This window comes from Astyanax mexicanus, chromosome 24 (genome assembly GCF_023375975.1).
Source record: "Astyanax mexicanus isolate ESR-SI-001 chromosome 24, AstMex3_surface, whole genome shotgun sequence".
Lineage (NCBI taxonomy): Eukaryota > Metazoa > Chordata > Actinopteri > Characiformes > Acestrorhamphidae > Astyanax > Astyanax mexicanus.
Window position 1 is genome coordinate 31,547,581 of NC_064431.1, and position 17,420 is coordinate 31,565,000.

Consider the following 17,420-nt stretch of genomic DNA (forward strand, 5'->3'; position numbering starts at 1 on the left):
CCGAAGTGGCATAAATTTTTTCTATGTGATTTTATTCTTATCCGGAACAACCATGTATGTGCTTTTCTTAGAAGTCCTCTGAGAAAATTACAGGCTGAATTATCTACTGTTTATTTCAATTTTTTTCAGTCCCGTCCGGACGCACATCTCAGATTTTCGTCTCCTCGCATATAATAAAATAGATATTTGTTACAGTTTGTGTGCACGTTTCCACGGAGATCCATGTAAAAACACAACAGTAAGTGGAAATGGAGAAGCTACTGAACGCTACTGAATGTCATGTGACTGAAAAAAAGGCAAAAAACTCACTGGTCCTCCTTGCAGTCAGGATACAAGAGTTTAAGCACTAAGTAGAAGTGTGAAATATTTTTCATATACGTCCACCTAAGAAACTAATCCTGTCTGGATAGGGCTTATGTCCCATTTAATGCCTATATATATATATATATATATATATGTATAAAATGTAATTTACTGTTTTGTAACTTATGAAAAATGACGTGTCATTAAGTGTGGTATGTGGGCTGAGTTTGGCCTGGTTCTGGTTGGTATCAGCAGGCTAGCTTGGCCTGGTATGATGCTCCTGAGACTGTGAACCTTTAGGGACAGCAGGCCCAGACTGCAGTTGCTTAGCTACAGATACTGGGGTTAAATTACCCCTGAAGAGTGTGATGGTCAGCAGAGCAGGGAGTGTATCGTGGGTTTAGTGACTGAGCGTACTGAATGTACTGTGTGTGTGTGTGTGTGTGTGTGGCTGTATAAATGCAGGGGCTTTTATTTAGGGACAATGTTAGTAGATCAGAGGCTGCAACACACACACACACACACACACACACACACACATACAAGATGGACAGAAATATGGACAGAAGAATAACAGGATAAAGGATAAGGAATAATGGAGCTTCTGACTATAGAGGCCATTCTGTTCGGCTTTCTGGTCTTCTCTGGCATTCTGGGAAATATGTTGGTCATCTACGCGGTAAGAAAAAAAAACACACTTTTATTTACACACTGCTGAGAGACCATGAGTGCAGCCTGTACTGAAGTGGAAGTTCAGATAAACACAAAATATACCCAGTTTTCACCAAATTAATAGTTTTAAATAAAAAATAACCTGATTAATCTCAATTATATCCTCTGATTAATCAAAATTAAGACGATTCAAATGAAAAATATAAGCAAAAATGCTAATAATAACCTTCTGAACCTGGCTATACTGACACTGTGTGTTTTTTGTCTTTTAAATCACTATAAATAATACATCACCTGCTAATATACGTCAACAGGCTCTGGAACTTGACTAATTAAACACATGATTAATTTGTGTTAAAACAATTTATGCATTCAAGTTTTTAGATTAAGCGTAAAAAAATATTTTAAAAAAAGTACATGATCAGTGATGATTTTCTATCAAATATTATTAAATACTATTATTATACACATATTTGCCCAAATTGTTCAATTGCTAAAATATATGTTCCTCAAATGTTGGCATATATATATTTATGCATATGTAAGTGACTATTAAAGTCATCCACACTATGAAGGAACACATAAGGAATCATGTAGTAACTTAAAAATGTTCTTATCTGGGAAGCTGTTTGTTAACTTGTGGTTTCTGAGGCTGGTAACTCTGATGAATTTATCCTGTACAAAAGAGGAAACTCTTGCTCTTCCTTTCCTAGGATTGGTCCTGATGCGTGCCAGTTCCATTATTCCTTAAAGTATTGTTTTTCATTACTTTTTCAGTGTATACCAACTCAGCTGATGCTCTCAAACACATTAAGAGACAAGAAATTCAAGTAATTAACTCTTGATGAGTTCAGCACAGCTGTTAACTGAAAGCCTGAATTCCAGGTGATTCTACCTTATAATGCTGACTGAGAAAATCCAGCAGAGAAGATTTTTATATTTCGTATGACTTTAGTATTAATCTAAAATGCAGAAATATTGAAAAAACAAAGTGTCCAAAGTTTTGACTGGTACGGTATGTTTAAATAGGTAAATATATGGCCGAAAAAATCCCAAATTTTGGGATAAAAATGTCCCATACTTAAAATAGCACTTTATTGAAATAATAATCCTTTACTTGTGTTCATTCATAAGGAAAACACTAATTAATAAGCTTATTTATTTGCTAATTTAGGTTCTGCGTTAGCTCCAGTGCTAAATCATTTTAATACCTAATGGATTATCTGACCAATGATAATTGTAGAGGAGTGGGGCTGCGAAAAAAAATAAAATAAAAACTATGTTCTATTCCAATACATTACGTTACATTTGACAGTTAGTTAGAGGTGTTAGGAGAGTAAGTGCTCTTTGAAGAGCTCAGTCTTCAGGAGTTTATTAAAGATAGTGAGAGATTCTCCTGATCTGGTAGTAGAAGGTAGTTTGTTAGAGGTGTTAGGAGAGTAAGTGCTCTTTGAAGAGCTCTGTCTTCCGGAGTTTATTAAAGGATTTTATCGAGGTACGCTCCTGATCTGATAGTAGTAGGTAGTTTGTTCCACCATTGAGGAACTCAGTAGAGGAACTATTGACTTCTAAACCAGGTAATTAATCATTTCTAAAGCTGTTTCTCTCAGTGGTTTTCTGTGGCGTATTGAGTGGACTGAGGTGAAGGGTATTGATTTGAGCCACACTGTTGGACAGAACTCATCTGAGAGACTATAATAATCCTTTAGGTGTGTAAACAATCAGCAACAGTCTCTGCTAATCTCTCTCTGGGTGGAAATGCAAAAGTCTGACTGACTTTAATCCTTGTTTAAACCCCCGGTGCTCACGTAAACACAGATAGAATCGTAATCTGCTAATAATACGTCTGTTAAAACATAGATTTGTTGTAGTGAGATAATTAAATAGGCTTACGAAGGCGTTGGATTAAAAGCATTAAAAATGCAGAAGCCGACAGCGCTAGCGTTAGCGTAGTTCACAGCTGTGCTTTTAAAGAATAATGCGAGTGCTCCAGCATTTTATAAACCTTTTTAAAAGGTTTGCGCTGCATTTATTATCTCTTTTCCACCATATTTTCCTCGAAAAAAGCGCCCTGTGTGTTTTAGCACAAATATTAGCATGGCTGTGCTGCTGTGAGGCCACTTAAACAAACATCTGGCACATTATGCTACGTGCCGTTCAGTTTGTTTTGGCTATTTCACTTTTGAAAAAACATATTTAATCGAGGTTTCAGGCGTGATGAAAACTTCAGCTTGATTGGTGTTTTATGTTTTTAGCAGCTCAGACCACTTCAGTTTCCCATTAGCAGCTGTAATGTAGCGCAGTTTTAAAGCAGATAAATCATGAATGATTCAGAGAAGGTTCAGAAAGATAGCTGTTTTGTAAATGTATCCCTACATCAGAAAAAGTTGAGAATGCAGTGTTTCTTAAAGAGCCACTAAACCCTAAAACATATCTTTGTTCATTTGAAGTAATACCAGTCCTGCTCCACCCCAAACCCATACATCACCCAGTGCCCCGTCCAAACTACCCCTCATTTTTGCCTTTTTTGAATTTCGGAATTTATATTTACTTTGACTTAGACAGTATATGTCAAGTTTTGTCTGTTAAACTTTATTTTATTAGTTAATTAACATCTTCCTGCATTTCAGGACGCAAGATCTTAAAAATTAGTTGGGACAGTAAAACATGTGCCACTTTTTTTGCAAACACCTTATAAACACCTCCCAGCACTGGGGTCTTGGGTTCAAGTCCCTATCTGGGTGGAGTTTCCATGATCTCCCTGTGTCTGGGTGGGTTTCCTCCAGCCCAAAAACATGAATTGATCTGGTGTTTATGTATGTGGTAGGTGTGTAAGTTTGTGTGTGACTGTTCATGAGTGATGCAGTCCTCCAGGTGGACGGTTGTTGTTTCCGGTTGAGAGTATGCTGTTTACTATTGGCTGCTGCTTCTCAATGGTGTGTGGATGAGTGTTGAGTATAAATAGTTGTGTGTAAAACGTGCTTGTAAAGCATCCTTGAGTTCTGAGAAAGGTGCTATGTAAGTGTAACTTCATTCATCCAATATTCTGACTGCTGAAGAAGAAAACTAAATTAAAGTAGATAATACAGCACAGACTAAAAAAAGTAATTAAATATTTTCAATATTACCGTATAACTATATATATTAATATATTCTTGGCTTTTAGTAAGGCTAGCCAAAAAAAAATCTAAAAGCTTATTATGGTCAACTAATCGGCAAACTAGCACTAATAAAATCAAAATAAAACTAAGAATTATATCCATTAGGGGTGGGAAAAAATAGCAGTTTTGGGTTATATCATATTAATCACCCCCTTCAATTAGACTTACTACATTTACTGCTTTATTAATCCACATGGTGGTGCTATAATTAAATTAATAGGGAATATTGGTTGTTCAATTCAGTGAAACTAACACCAATAAATCTATAATTCCTGGTATCTGAAAATTTAGTAGTGTTTTATCTTTTTCAGTAACACAGATGACGTGAAGTATCGTAGAAAACGTAGTCTTATTTTCTTGTGATATATAGAATATCGCAGAATTACAGAATACCATGAGTGTTTCTCTCTTATTTTCTCTTCTTTTATCTCAGGTGTTCCAGTGTGCTCTGGACAACCCGTCTCACCACCTCTCCCCGTCTGACATCATCCTGCTGAACATCTCCATGGCCAACCTCCTGACCTCCGTGTTCCGCACCATACCCATCTTCATCTCCGACCTGGGCCTGAAGGTGTCGCTGGAGACCAACTGGTGTCGCGTCTTCATGCTGCTGTGGGTGTGGTGGCGGGCGGTGGGCTGCTGGGCCACGCTGACGCTCAGCGCCTTCCACTACGCCACCCTGAAGCGTAAACGCGTCTCCACGTGCCCTCAAGCGCTGAGGAAAGACCGCAGGCTCACGTGGGGAGCTCTGGGGCTGGTGTGGGGCACCAATTTACTGTTTTCGATACCGGCGTCGGTCTTCACGTCGCACGTGCACGGAAACGCCACCACTGAAGTGATGGTGATTAGCTGCACCACGCGGCCCCTGCTGGGCTGCATGTGGAATTTCCCGACCCGTGAACAAGGCTACGCCTTCGCCGCCGCTTCGATGGCGCTGAACGAGGTTCTACCCCTGGTTCTAATGGTGGGAACCAACCTGGCAACCCTGCACACTCTGGCCAAGCACATCCGCGCCGTCGCCGCCGGGCCCGAGATGGCGTCGGGTCATTCGAACAGCGAAAAGAAGGCGGGTCACGTGATCCTGGCCTTGGTCACCCTGTTCGTGGTCTGCTGGGTGTTACAGGTTGCCGCGGTGACGTACTATAACTACGAGCGTGGAAAACACACCGACAGCCTGCTGACCGTCTCCCAGTTCTCGTCCTCGCTGTTCGTGGGCTTCAGCCCCATGGTGGTGGCTCTGGGACACGGCAAGATGCGCAAGAAAATCATGGGCATGCTGCAGAGGTGGCTGCGGAAAGCTCTGTGCAGAGACGCCGAGGAGCACAAGAGGGCGCCGGAGATCAGCTCCACCATAAACAGCACCATCACACAGAAACAGACACATCACTGACATTATAGCAATGTGAACACAACTTAATAACTGTTACAGGAACTCCAAGACGTCAAAACCAGTCTCCTCATTTATAACGATGAACCATATTTTTCGCACTATAAGGCGCAACGGATTATAAGGTGCACACTATGTGACACTAGTAAGGAACAGGGGTGTCACCATGTTTTCCTTCTAATTCAGCAGCTAATTCTCGCTGCTGTTTCGGAACCTGTAAAGCTAAGCTAAGTAAACAAAACTGTAATTCTTTTTTCTTTAAGTCAAACAAGCACTAGATTTCACTCTCCCCAAATTTCTCTTCTTAAATCTGTTTATTTCGCTGAGTAAAGCGCTTCCATTTATGTACAGTAAGCTTAGATTTCCAGATTTTCACTAAGGCTAGGTGCAGCAGTATTAGTATTAGCATTAGCGGCTAGCCTCTAATAAATGCCGTCTGAGTGTTCCGGTAAAGCCAGGGTGATATTAGCTAGCGGTTCGTCCCACGTAGCTTGTTTTAACATAGTAAATGCCCAGGCTACAGATCAATAATACTTAGCTCTGAATAGCGAAAGAGTCAGCGCTTAGCGCAGTTAGTAGCTAATGCTAATGCTTCTCCAGCAGAGTTAGCTAGGGTTAGCAGCAGGCTACAGTCCAATAATTCTTACTGCAGAACAGTGAAAGATGCTGGAGAACTAAACTGAAACTCCTGTATAACTCTGTACTTCAGCAGAGTGACTTTACTGCTCTTTAATACCTGACTGGTAGAATTCATACATAAGGAGCACCGGATTATGAAACATACTGACCATTTTCTGGAAAATTAAAGGAATTTAATTGCGCCTTATAGTGCGAAAAATACTGTACTGGAAGAATGCCCAACTGCTGGACAATGCTCACCCACACACAGCAAACATTCTATGTACATAAAATACTGTATGTGAATTGTTTGTGAAATTATAGTACATAATTAATAAACTCTTTAAAATAATAAAAAAACATTGTCAGTAATGTTGTGTCCTGTGATGTGTTTAGAAATTAATTGATATAGTTAGTTAGTTCCTACACACACACACACACACACACACACAGTCAGACTCTTTTTGCCTCTTTTTGAACTGCTGCTGATGCAGCATTGCTTAGTAGCATCACAGCGCTAACACTCACACAAGGAAAGCGCAGCGACTTGGTTCTGATACATCAGCTCACAGACGCAGCCTTGTGCTGATCCGCATCACCCTAGGAGTGATGAGGGGAAAGAGCACCATCTACTGTACTGTACCCACCCAGAGAGAGCAAGAACAATTGTGCTCTCTCTGGGCTCTGGCAGCTGATGGCAAGCTGAATGACCGGGATTCGAACTAGCGATCTCCCGATCAAAGTGGCAGTGCCTTAGACTAATGATTTATTCAGTGCTGTATCTGATTATTGATTCTTTGGTTAAACTTCTAAACAGTTAATAAATAAAAGACAGATTCTTCTTTACTGAACAGATATTTTTATTATATTAAATTATATTTTAGAAACACAAGCTTTTCATCCCTTTTTTTTAAGAAAGTTATAGCAGAAGTGTGAGAAAAACAGTGAATTTAGCTTTTTAGCACTACTAAAATCTGGTTTGTCTGTAATGCTGAGATTGGCCACTGGGAGGCAGTGTGTACAAACTGAATCTGCTGCACAAATCAATAAGCCAGACAGGCTCCACTGTAACAGTGTGTGTGTGTGTGTGTGTGTGTGTGTGAATACAGATATATTGAGCATAAGGGCAGTGATTGATTTGACTCTGTCTGACCGCGTCTTGCTGACCACGTTTGCTCACGTCTTTTCTTTGACCTTTGATTTGTGCACCTCTGACCTCTGACCTCCATTCTGATCCAGAGCTTCTCATTTGTTTGAGTTTTTTCTTCCTCTTTGTTTTGAGCTTATTCACACTGACCATGTCATTCATTCGACTTCGAGTCCAGTGTTCTTCAACCTGATATCGGCTGTACCTGTAGAGTACGGTCGATTAACACAGACCATCAATCCAGCACGATTCCCTGATCTTGAAAAAGAACTGAAACACACTAAACTCACTTATAATGAAAATCAATGGTCAGATGATTTAGTGACATCAATGGGAAATCCAGTAAATTATTCTCTCTTTGTCTAGCATGTTTAGCATCAGTCAATAATCTCTCACCAAGAGGTGCACTACCTCTGAGAGCCTTTTGTTACAAATAGAACAGAAACACAATGACCTTTTCTTACACTGTATATGTATATATATATGACCAAATATTTGAACAGATGCAAATAAACATAAATACAGTAAAACATAACAATGGATTCTCATTTTAAACTAAGTATGTGAGCCTGAAGCTGAAGAACAAAGTCTAGAGTTTCCAGATGTCTCCTGGATGCGTATATCATGTTCAGTTCCATCAGCAGCTCACCTGATTTACCAAATGTACCAATTTACCAAACCATGTGTTGATTAATATGATGAGAACTAGAAACAACTCTATTAAAGCCTTTTATTGTTTTTTACCTTTACCAGACATAGATATACTTAAGAGTAGTCAGAGGTGAAATGAGTTTTGATGGGAGCCATGATGCTCCTGAATGCATCCCACCCAGCAGGGGAAAAAAACATTTTGAGTTTTAGAGCTCTAAAATTGACTGTGGGGGGAAGGCAAGGCAGGTAGGCGTTCTCTTAGCCAATCAGAGGCGATATGTTTGCATTTATGAATATTCATGAGCAAGAGCCGAAATCCTGCTTTTCTTCAGAGGCCACTAATTAATTAATCTAAAGCAGGGCTAAATAGAAACATCTGATATTTTTTTTTCACAAACAACAGCTCACATGGCATTCATTCATATGAGAGACCAACTAGACCACAACTAGATATTTTAAAATGAATAAAAACAATGGAATGCAACCATGCAAGGTGTACTTTTCCTGTCGTTACGATAGCAAAGACACACTCACACGCCCTAAATCAAGCTGCACGGTGGACAGTTTTGACGGCTGAGCTATAGATTAATATAACAGGGTCCTGTATGTTTCTGTTCATTTCTGAGTTCAGTAAATTGTGTTAAAATGATGGTCTGTGATAATCGACTGTACTCTACAGATACAGCAGATACAGATCTGAGATCAGAGTGACGAACACTGATGCACTCCTTTAATCCAACACAGCACATTTAAAGTCTGTATGAAGTTGAGTGGAGCGCTGATAGTGAGAGTCTTTAGGAAGAGTTGAGAAGAGTGAGAAGGTTCCGGATTCTCCAGCGACGCTCTTCCTCTCTTCCTCTTCTTCCTCTCCTCCTCTTCTTCCTCTTCTTCCTCTTTCCGGAAGCATCTCTAACCCCACGGAGCAGCAGCTGCAGCGGGAGAGAGCGTTACATAAATTGAATGATGGCACTTCATTAGGCACAGCACTCAAGTAGCACAGTCAAGCTTTGTGTGAGTGTGTTAGTGTGTGTGTGTGTGTGTGTGTGTGAGAGAGAGAGAGAGAGAGAGAGAGAGAACAAGAAGCCAGAAATTTTTTTAATGCAACACTGAGTTTTCCAACAGAACTGTCTATGGCGTAATTATATTTTAGAAAAATGTCCAAAACAGCAACTTTACAGAACAAGCAAAAAAAATATTAAGTTTTGAAAATATCATTAAAACATAAAATGGAAAACAGACCAAATGAGATACAAGGTTTTTAAAAGAGTGTTTTATTTCGCATCTTTCACCCCACAGGTGCTCAACTGTGTCATGGATCATGCTAGTTCAGCTAAGCTGGAGAGCTCTGCACTGACTTGTGGGATATGTGTGCCGGGTCTCCAGCATTAAATATGGATGTGATTTCTGCCAAAGTCATTTGTCTATTCATATGAACATTTCTCCAACTCCAAGTCACCATCATTACCACCTTCTCTGACCCACTGTCTACTGTTTTATAATGTATTCTAAAAAAGCATTCCAGTTGGAAACTGGTACAGGATGACGTCTGGCTGACCAACATGGCAACAGCGCCTTTAGCTCAGCTTAACACGACTGAACTAAGGGCACTTTATCTTGTTACTGCTCTTTATTCACATTGTCATGCTGCTATAGCGAACTTGCACTCTGAACTTCATGTCGCTGCTACCTGTCTACTGTTTGATTTTTTATTTGATTTTATTTTATCTATATTTATCTATTTTAACAATTGCTTCCACCTCTTGTACCACATGTGATGTGAATGACAATAAAGTCTCCTTGAGTCCTTGAATCCTTGATCTGGTCTCGATCTGACCCAGCTATTAAATATACTCCTTTTATTTGCGCTAAACTGCTGATAAGGTGCAGTTTAATCTGATATATTAGACAAAAAAAATGCTAATTACCACAGCTATAACAACCAAACACTTTCTCTGGTTCTCCATGCTGTTTACATGCGTGGTATGTGCTGTGTTCACTGCTCGCAACTGGTTTTATGAAAATGCCTGTGTGAAACTAAACCAAACAGAGGGAGAAACGCTTCAAATAAACAAACTCATCAACTGCTCCGGACCATAAAAACCAACTACATGTGTGAAAACGCCCAAAGTCTCAGTTTTAGTAATGAAGAGAAGAATTATGGGTCTAACAGGTGAGGAGCAGTAATAAAGTCATTAATAAGATGAGAAAATTAAAAAGCAGCTTAGATTTTGGACCATTAAGCACTGCCAAACCATAGACTACTAAAAAATAGAAGTGTTTTAAAACTTTGTAGTGTGTATATATATATATATATATATTAATAATAATACCAATCACAGACCCTCCCAACACACACATTTATGCATTTCTAACCAGTGCTATTAGCATTCCATCGTTAAACATCTTCAGAGCAGTTCAGATGCTCATCCAGACGGACGTTAGTGAGAAACTGACTCAGCAGCATTTCTGCTCTGCAGCTGCTGATTCCTAAAGATGAGATAAGAACATAAAACCATCCTAAAACGATTTCTCACTTTCTCCTCAGCGGATTCACCCTGCAGTACTGAGCACGGCTGCTTCTCACCATAAACAGCGGCTCACGCAGTCACACAGGACCAGCGGACCACCAGAGACCACAGCAAACACGTATAAACAACTCAGATATTCTACAGCGTTTCACTCCCCTGTATACAGCTCTGAAAAAATGAAGAGAGCACTTCAGTTTCTGAATCAGTTTCTCTAATTTTGCTATTTATAGGTTTATATTTGAGTAAAATGAACATTGTTGTTTTATTCTATAAACTACAGACAACATTTCTCCCAAATTCCAAAAATAAAAATATTATAATTTAGAGCATTTATTTGCAGAAAATGAAAATGGCTGAAATAACAAAAAAAAAAAAAAGATGCAGAGCTTTCAGACCTCAAATAATGCAAAGAAAACTTGTTTATATTCAGAAAGTTTTAGAAGTTTTAAGAGTTCAGAAATCAATATTTGGTGGAATAACCCTGGTTTTTAATCACAGTTTTCATGCATCTTGGCATCATGTTCTCCTCCACCAGTCTTACACACTGCTTTTGGATAACTTTATGCTGCTTTACTCCTGGTGTAAAAATTCAAGCAGTTCAGTTTGGTGGTTTGATGGTTTGTGATCATGCATCTTCCTCTTGATTATATTCCAGAGGTTTTCAATTTGGTAAAATCAAAGAAACTCATCATTTTTAAGTGCTCTCTATTTCAACCTCTGCAGCAATACTGGCAGCACTCATGTATCGTATAAAATATGAAGTTTTTCAGGCCAAACTCTGGACTCAACTTCTTTGGTCGAGCCTGGGAAGGGTCAGATTTGTGTTTGTCACACAGGGGGAAAAGTGTGTGTGTGTGTGTGTGTGTGTGTGTGTGTGTTCATTTAGTGCGTACCTGTTTGTGAGTGTGCAGTGCAGCACAGCCCCTCCCCCTGCGCCGTCTGGTACACCGGCGACACACACACTCGAGTGCTGGGGGTGAGGTGTGTGAGAACAGTGGAAAGCGACTGTGCGGGCAGGTAACGTGAGGAAGATGATGAAGATGATGATGGAAAGTGTTGTCTGGTCTCCCACCTCACCCAGTACCCCCTCAGTCCGGCCGCTTCAGTGTGACCCCTCCAGTCCACCTTAACTGAGTCGGACCCCACAGGGGTCAACTGGAGGTCCACCAGGCCGGGCAGAACTACAACAGAGTGATAAAGCTTTACTTACTAAAACAGATTATAAATGCTTTAATTAATCAGTATAAATTAAGCTTATCAATGAATCCAGGAGGTTCAGCAAGTGGAGAATTAGATTACACTACATTTCCTTATTATAAATCCCATAATGAGCCAAACCTGGCGCACTGCCAGGGTTATAAACTCCAGACATTTTTCCTACATTATAAATGAATAGTGAAGTGATCTATCAGACTACGAAGAAATACATAAGGAATCGTAATAACCTAAAAAAAGGGTTAAACAAACTAAAATACTCTGTGAAGAAGCATTTAGTTGCTCTTATCTGAGGGATCTCTCACTCTTCCTTTCCTTAGCCAGTTTGAGTGGTGATGAGTGCCTGATGAGTGCCAGTTTCATCATCATAACGTTTTTGATGGTACAGTATACTACTGTATACCTCTTCACTTTACTTTAACTGATGCTCTCAAACACATTAAGAGACAAGAAATTCAAGTAATTAACTCTTGATGAGTTCAGCACAGCTGTTAACTGAAAGCTTGACTTGCAGGTGACTCTCCCTCATAAAACTGACCATTCCATATGTTTTTCTTCATAGTTTGGATGACTTTAGCATTAATCTACAATGAAGAACATTTTATAATAAAGAAAAACCCATGAATTTAAGGTTTGTCTAAACCTGGTACTGTATAAATACATACAGCTCTGGAAAAAAAATGAAGAGACCACTTCAGTTTCTGAATCAGTTTCTCTGATTTTGCTATTTATAGGTTTATGTTTGAGTAAAATGAACATTGTTGTTTTATTCTATAAACTACAGACAACATTTCTCCCAAATTACAAATAAAAATATTGTAACACTTGATTTTAAGGAACACAAATTAGGTGCTTATTAATGTCTTATTATTTACTTAATAAAGCCTTAATTAGACATTTGTAAATGATTTATTCACTACTTATTAGGCTTTATTCTGTGTTATTAAGTGTTATTGGTGCTTAATTAGGGGTCTCTGATTGATTAAATATTTATTCAGTTATTTTTAGTGTCTAATTAGTGATGAACAGAAGCTCACTTTAGAATATGGTGCACATCTTGGTCTATTAGTGACTTATTAACCCCTTATTAACTCAATAAACTCCAGCACAGCCGTGACCTTGCCAAACTCACATAGATCAAACTGCTGCCAATTATAATAACACTAATAACATGTAGAACTAGCTAATAGTTAATGCTTAATAATCTGCTTAACAGGGAGCTAACCTAACTTTTTATTGTGCACTTTAAGAACTAATCCAGCCATTATTAATCATTTCCACATAACAGACCCCTAATTAAGCACCAAGTAGTGAATAAATAATTTGCAAATGTCTAATTAAGGTTTTATTAAGCAAATAATAAGACATTAATAAGCACCCAATTTGTGTTCCTTAAAATAAAGTGATACATTTTTAGTTTTAAATTTATTTTCATGCAATAATGCAGTCTTGGTTCCTGTACCTTCCTGAGTGCAGGCTCTGACAGACAGGGCCCTCTGCTGGCCGGAGGAGTGCACTGCGGTCACTGTGATCAGATACTCTGTGTGAGGCTCTAACTGGGTCAGCAGTGCGCTGTTCACTTGCCCCGTCAGGGTCAATGTTCTCACCCCCCCGCTGGGAATCGACCCGAACTCCACCAGATAGCGACGAACACTGTCCGGCTGCAGGGGAGCCCAGCTGACCCGCACCCGGTCCACCCCGGACTCCGAGACGCTCACTGAGACTGGACTCAACACTTCTGCAGGAGGAAGAGATAGACACAGTCACTGCTTATATCTGAATTACACTGCATTCCAAACGATTATGCAAATTAGATTAAACTCATGGATGGTATTGTGTCTCAGGGCTCTTTGGATCACTGAAATCAATCTCAGACACCCTATAACAATTAGTTGGCCAGGTGAGCCCAATAAAAGGAAAACTACTTAAGAAGGATGCTCCACATTATTAAGCAGGCCACAGGTTTCAAGCAACATGAGAAAAAGCGTAAAATTGCGCAATGCCTTGGACAAGGTATGAAAACATTAGATATTTCACGAAAACTTAACCGTGAAGAGATCTGTAGCTGATTCAGAGCACAGACGGGTTCGTGCAAAACCTCACAAGTTGCAAGAATTGTAAAGGTGATAGGTGATATCAAAGAAGGGTTCCTATGGTAACATGTAACTTGGCCTGTTAGGATGTTTTTGATTTCAGTGAATGTGATGCTCATAATGCTGCAAATTCAACAAATTACAATTTTCAGTTCTTTACAACCTATAAAATGTTGGTACCACTTTAAAATAAGACTACCTTTATAAAGGGTTTATATAACTGGTTTACAATTAGTTTATTAATGTTTACTCATTAGGTTGTAAATTCCTTAAAAATTATTAATAATCAGTTATAACACATACGTAGAAAGGGCAACAATGACCTGTTGTTTGCCAAATAGTGAACCCACAGCCATCTATATTGTTGCCCTTTCTATGTACAGTATGTGTTATAACTGATTATTAATGATTTTTAAGGCATTTACAACCTAATTAGTAACCATTAATAAACTAATTGTAAACCATTTATAAACCCTTTATAAAGGTAGTCTTATGTTTTGCAACTTTTCTGTGCATAATAATTTGTAACAGTGCATTCTGAGTTTTTTATATTTTTGAAGCAGGAGGTTTGTTCAATAAAATTTGATTTATACTCTACCGGGTGATGACTTTTATTATACTGACTAGATTTTTTTATTTGCATCAATCATTTAGGAAAATCAGGGACAAACACAATATGCATAATAATTTGGAACGCTGTGTATATCAGTCTGTATTAAATTAAAGATAAATTAACCCTCGTTCTCACCTGGTAGAGTCCTGAAGCTGGTGCTGAGTGTGTGTTTGTGCCCCGCAGGTGTGTGTGGTGTGAGCCAGGCTGTGTAATGAGTGTCAGGCTGAAGGCCGGTGAGCTCAGTCCAGCTTTTATCAGCCGGCAGCGCCATCCTCCTCTCCTCCACGCCGGAACCGTAACGCAGCTCATAGTAACCAAATCCACCAATCAGAACCGGCCGCCACTGCAGCACGGCACTGTGGGTACTGACATCCCTCACCTGCAGACGCTCCGCCCGGATCAGATCTGAACAAAGGTGTGAAAATTACTTAAGTGTAGATTATAGCAACTCAAGCTTTTTACTCTTTAACTGAAAGTACTATAAAAATACTGGATTTAAAACTACTTAAAGTATAAAAGTAAAAGTAATGTAAGGGGAACAAATCAAACCATTAAGATTAAAAGCTTAGACCACGCCCACAGAGTCCTATAGTGCACTTTCGATATTTCATCGAAATCGATCGAAATTATGTCATGGTCTCGAGCATCGATGTCAAAAAGAGGATCGACGATCCCTCCCGCAAACAGCGCACTGTAGCTCAAAGAGCAGCTCTTTCTCCAGAGAATGTGGACATTCTCATCTTCTTAAAGAAAAACTTGAAAATATAAAAATAACAGTTGTTTTTTCTAGCCTCAAATATGTTAATAGTTTTGGTACCTTAAGGAGCATCTTTCTCTCAGATAAAGTTAATAATATATCTTTATTAAAGAAAAAAACTTCTCATTCTCAGGGACCGAAGAAGTCTTAAAGTCTTATTTTTCATGTTTATCTGTTATAGTAGGATAGAGTTCAGTTTGTTAAGGCTCTAATTGTTCTATTATTTTGTACATGACTGTTCCTGTATTTTTTTATTATTTATTTTGTTATGTTGCACATTGCTGTTTTAATAGCGCACACTGCTGCTACCAAAAAAAGCCACTAGATGGCATTACATATATATCTTAACTAAATTATTTAAATTTTACCATTAGTGCCTAGTGTGGTGTACTACAGATCACTTGCATCACTTATATCAAGCCCACCTTTTGAAATAAGATATTGTAAATTTGGAAAACAACAGCTTTAGCCTTTAGCTCAGATTAACATGATTAAAGACTGAGTCTCAGTTTCAGCAGTGAAGAGAAGAATTAGAATTAGAGTTAATCTGACAGGAGAAGAACTGCAGTAATAAAGTCATTGATAAAATAAAGATAAAATCAAAAAGCAGCACTGCAACTTCTGGGCTATTAAACTATAGAGATATTCTGAAACTTTTGTTTGGTAAGGTATATAAAATATATAACATTTAAAAGAGTACATTAAAGTGTACAGATAGATCTGATGCAGCTTTATTAAAGGATGGAATTGATGGAATCAGGGCTGTTTTGATGTCCGTGTTTGTGTGGAGCAGATTTTTTTTTTTATCAGATTAGCATCCCATCTGCTGCCCTATAAATAAACCCCAGCTTTGTTGTGCAGATAAGTGTTTGATTGGCAGTGTGAACGCTGTTGTTCAGTTAGCTGTTTAGCGTCCTGCCACAACTCATTTAAGATCCAGAAAAACATTGCTGACTATAAAGCCTCTGTAAATAAATACAGCAGCAGCTGCTTTAGAAAACTAGCCTAGCAAAGTAAGCAGTTAGCACTAGCATAATCCTGCAGGGATTTAGTTTATCCAGCATTTATGCAAATCTTTTTTTCGATTCTTTAACATTTTCTGAACCTTACAATCAGTGATCTAAGTGTTTTAATTTTTAGGATTTTTTGAGAATGTTACTTTTTTAACCAGGGCTGTTAATGTTAAAACGTTAAATGCTATAACTGCTGTAGTCTGATTGGGTGGGGCTATAAACTGCTGTAGGCTGAATGGGAGGGGCTATAAACTGCTGTAGGCTGAATGGGAGGGGCTATAAACTGCTGTAGGCTGAATGGGTGGGGCTATAAACTGCTGTAGGCTGAATGGGTGGGGCTATAAACTGCTGTAGGCTGAATGGGTGGGGCTATAAACTGCTATAGGCTGAATGGGTGGAGCTATAAACTGCTGTAGGCTAAATAGGAGGGGTTATAAACTGCTGTAGGCTGAATGGGTGGGGTTATAAACTGCTGTAGGCTGAATGGGTGGAGCTATAAACTGCTGTAGGCTGAATGGGTGGGGCTATAAACTGCTGTAGGTTAAATGGGTGGGGCTATAATCTGCTGTAGCCTGAATGGGTGGGGCTATAAACTGCTGTAGGCTGAATGGGTGGGGCTATAACTGCTGTAGGCTGAATGGGTGGGGCTATAAACTGCTGTAGGCTGAATGGGTGGGGCTATAAACTGCTATAGGCTGAATGGGTGGAGCTATAAACTGCTGTAGGCTAAATAGGAGGGGTTATAAACTGCTGTAGGTTAAATGGGTGGGGCTATAATCTGCTGTAGCCTGAATGGGTGGGGCTATAAACTGCTGTAGGCTGAATGGGTGGGGCTATAACTGCTGTAGGCTGAATGGGTGGGGCTATAATCTGCTGTAGGCTGAATGGGAGGGGCTATAATCTGCTGTAGGCTGAATGGGTGGGGCTATAAACTTTATCTATAAGATAAACCCTTTAATATTTTATTTCTTTCTTACCGATAATCGCTTCCCTCAGATCTTCAGTGATGATTTCGATGTCATCGATGTCTATAAAGTGCAGATGCTTCTCAATGGGCGGAGTCACGGCATCATGAAAAACCTGGTAGTTAGCATGACCAGTAGAAACTGCCAGCACGGAAGCACAATTCTGACGAATTGCTGCCATTGGCTCGTGCACATTCCCTGGCTCCACCCCATCGGTCAGCCACAGCAGAACCCTGGGTGGGGCGTCGCCCCCTCGTGGGCAGTTTAGTATTCTCTGGGCCAATAGCAGCGCAGCTT

General features: G+C 39.4%; 2 protein-coding genes across 2 annotated transcripts in view; one reads left to right on the forward strand and one right to left on the reverse strand.

Moving 5' to 3' along the window:
• The first annotated feature begins 775 nt into the window (after positions 1 to 775).
• On the forward strand, positions 776 to 6,171 carry LOC103031655 (olfactory receptor class A-like protein 4). The gene is made up of 2 exons (XM_007256743.3): positions 776 to 982; positions 4,570 to 6,171. Exons 1-2 carry the CDS (start codon positions 899 to 901, stop codon positions 5,524 to 5,526), a joined length of 1,041 nt encoding a protein of 346 aa, XP_007256805.2. The 5' UTR covers positions 776 to 898; the 3' UTR covers positions 5,527 to 6,171.
• A 1,832-nt stretch (positions 6,172 to 8,003) lies between these two features.
• Positions 8,004 to 17,420, reverse strand: part of LOC111195394 (von Willebrand factor A domain-containing protein 1) — a 17,252-nt gene continuing 7,835 nt past the window's right edge. Inside the window, exons 2-6 of the mRNA XM_022682519.2 lie at positions 17,136 to 17,420; positions 14,524 to 14,793; positions 13,145 to 13,420; positions 11,361 to 11,648; positions 8,004 to 8,868 (exon numbers count right to left, since the gene is read on the reverse strand). The exon at positions 17,136 to 17,420 is cut by the window's right edge and continues 261 nt beyond it. Coding sequence (XP_022538240.2) covers positions 8,849 to 8,868; positions 11,361 to 11,648; positions 13,145 to 13,420; positions 14,524 to 14,793; positions 17,136 to 17,420 — 1,139 coding nt within the window. The 3' untranslated portion in view covers positions 8,004 to 8,848. The remainder of the gene's footprint in view (positions 8,869 to 11,360; positions 11,649 to 13,144; positions 13,421 to 14,523; positions 14,794 to 17,135) is intronic.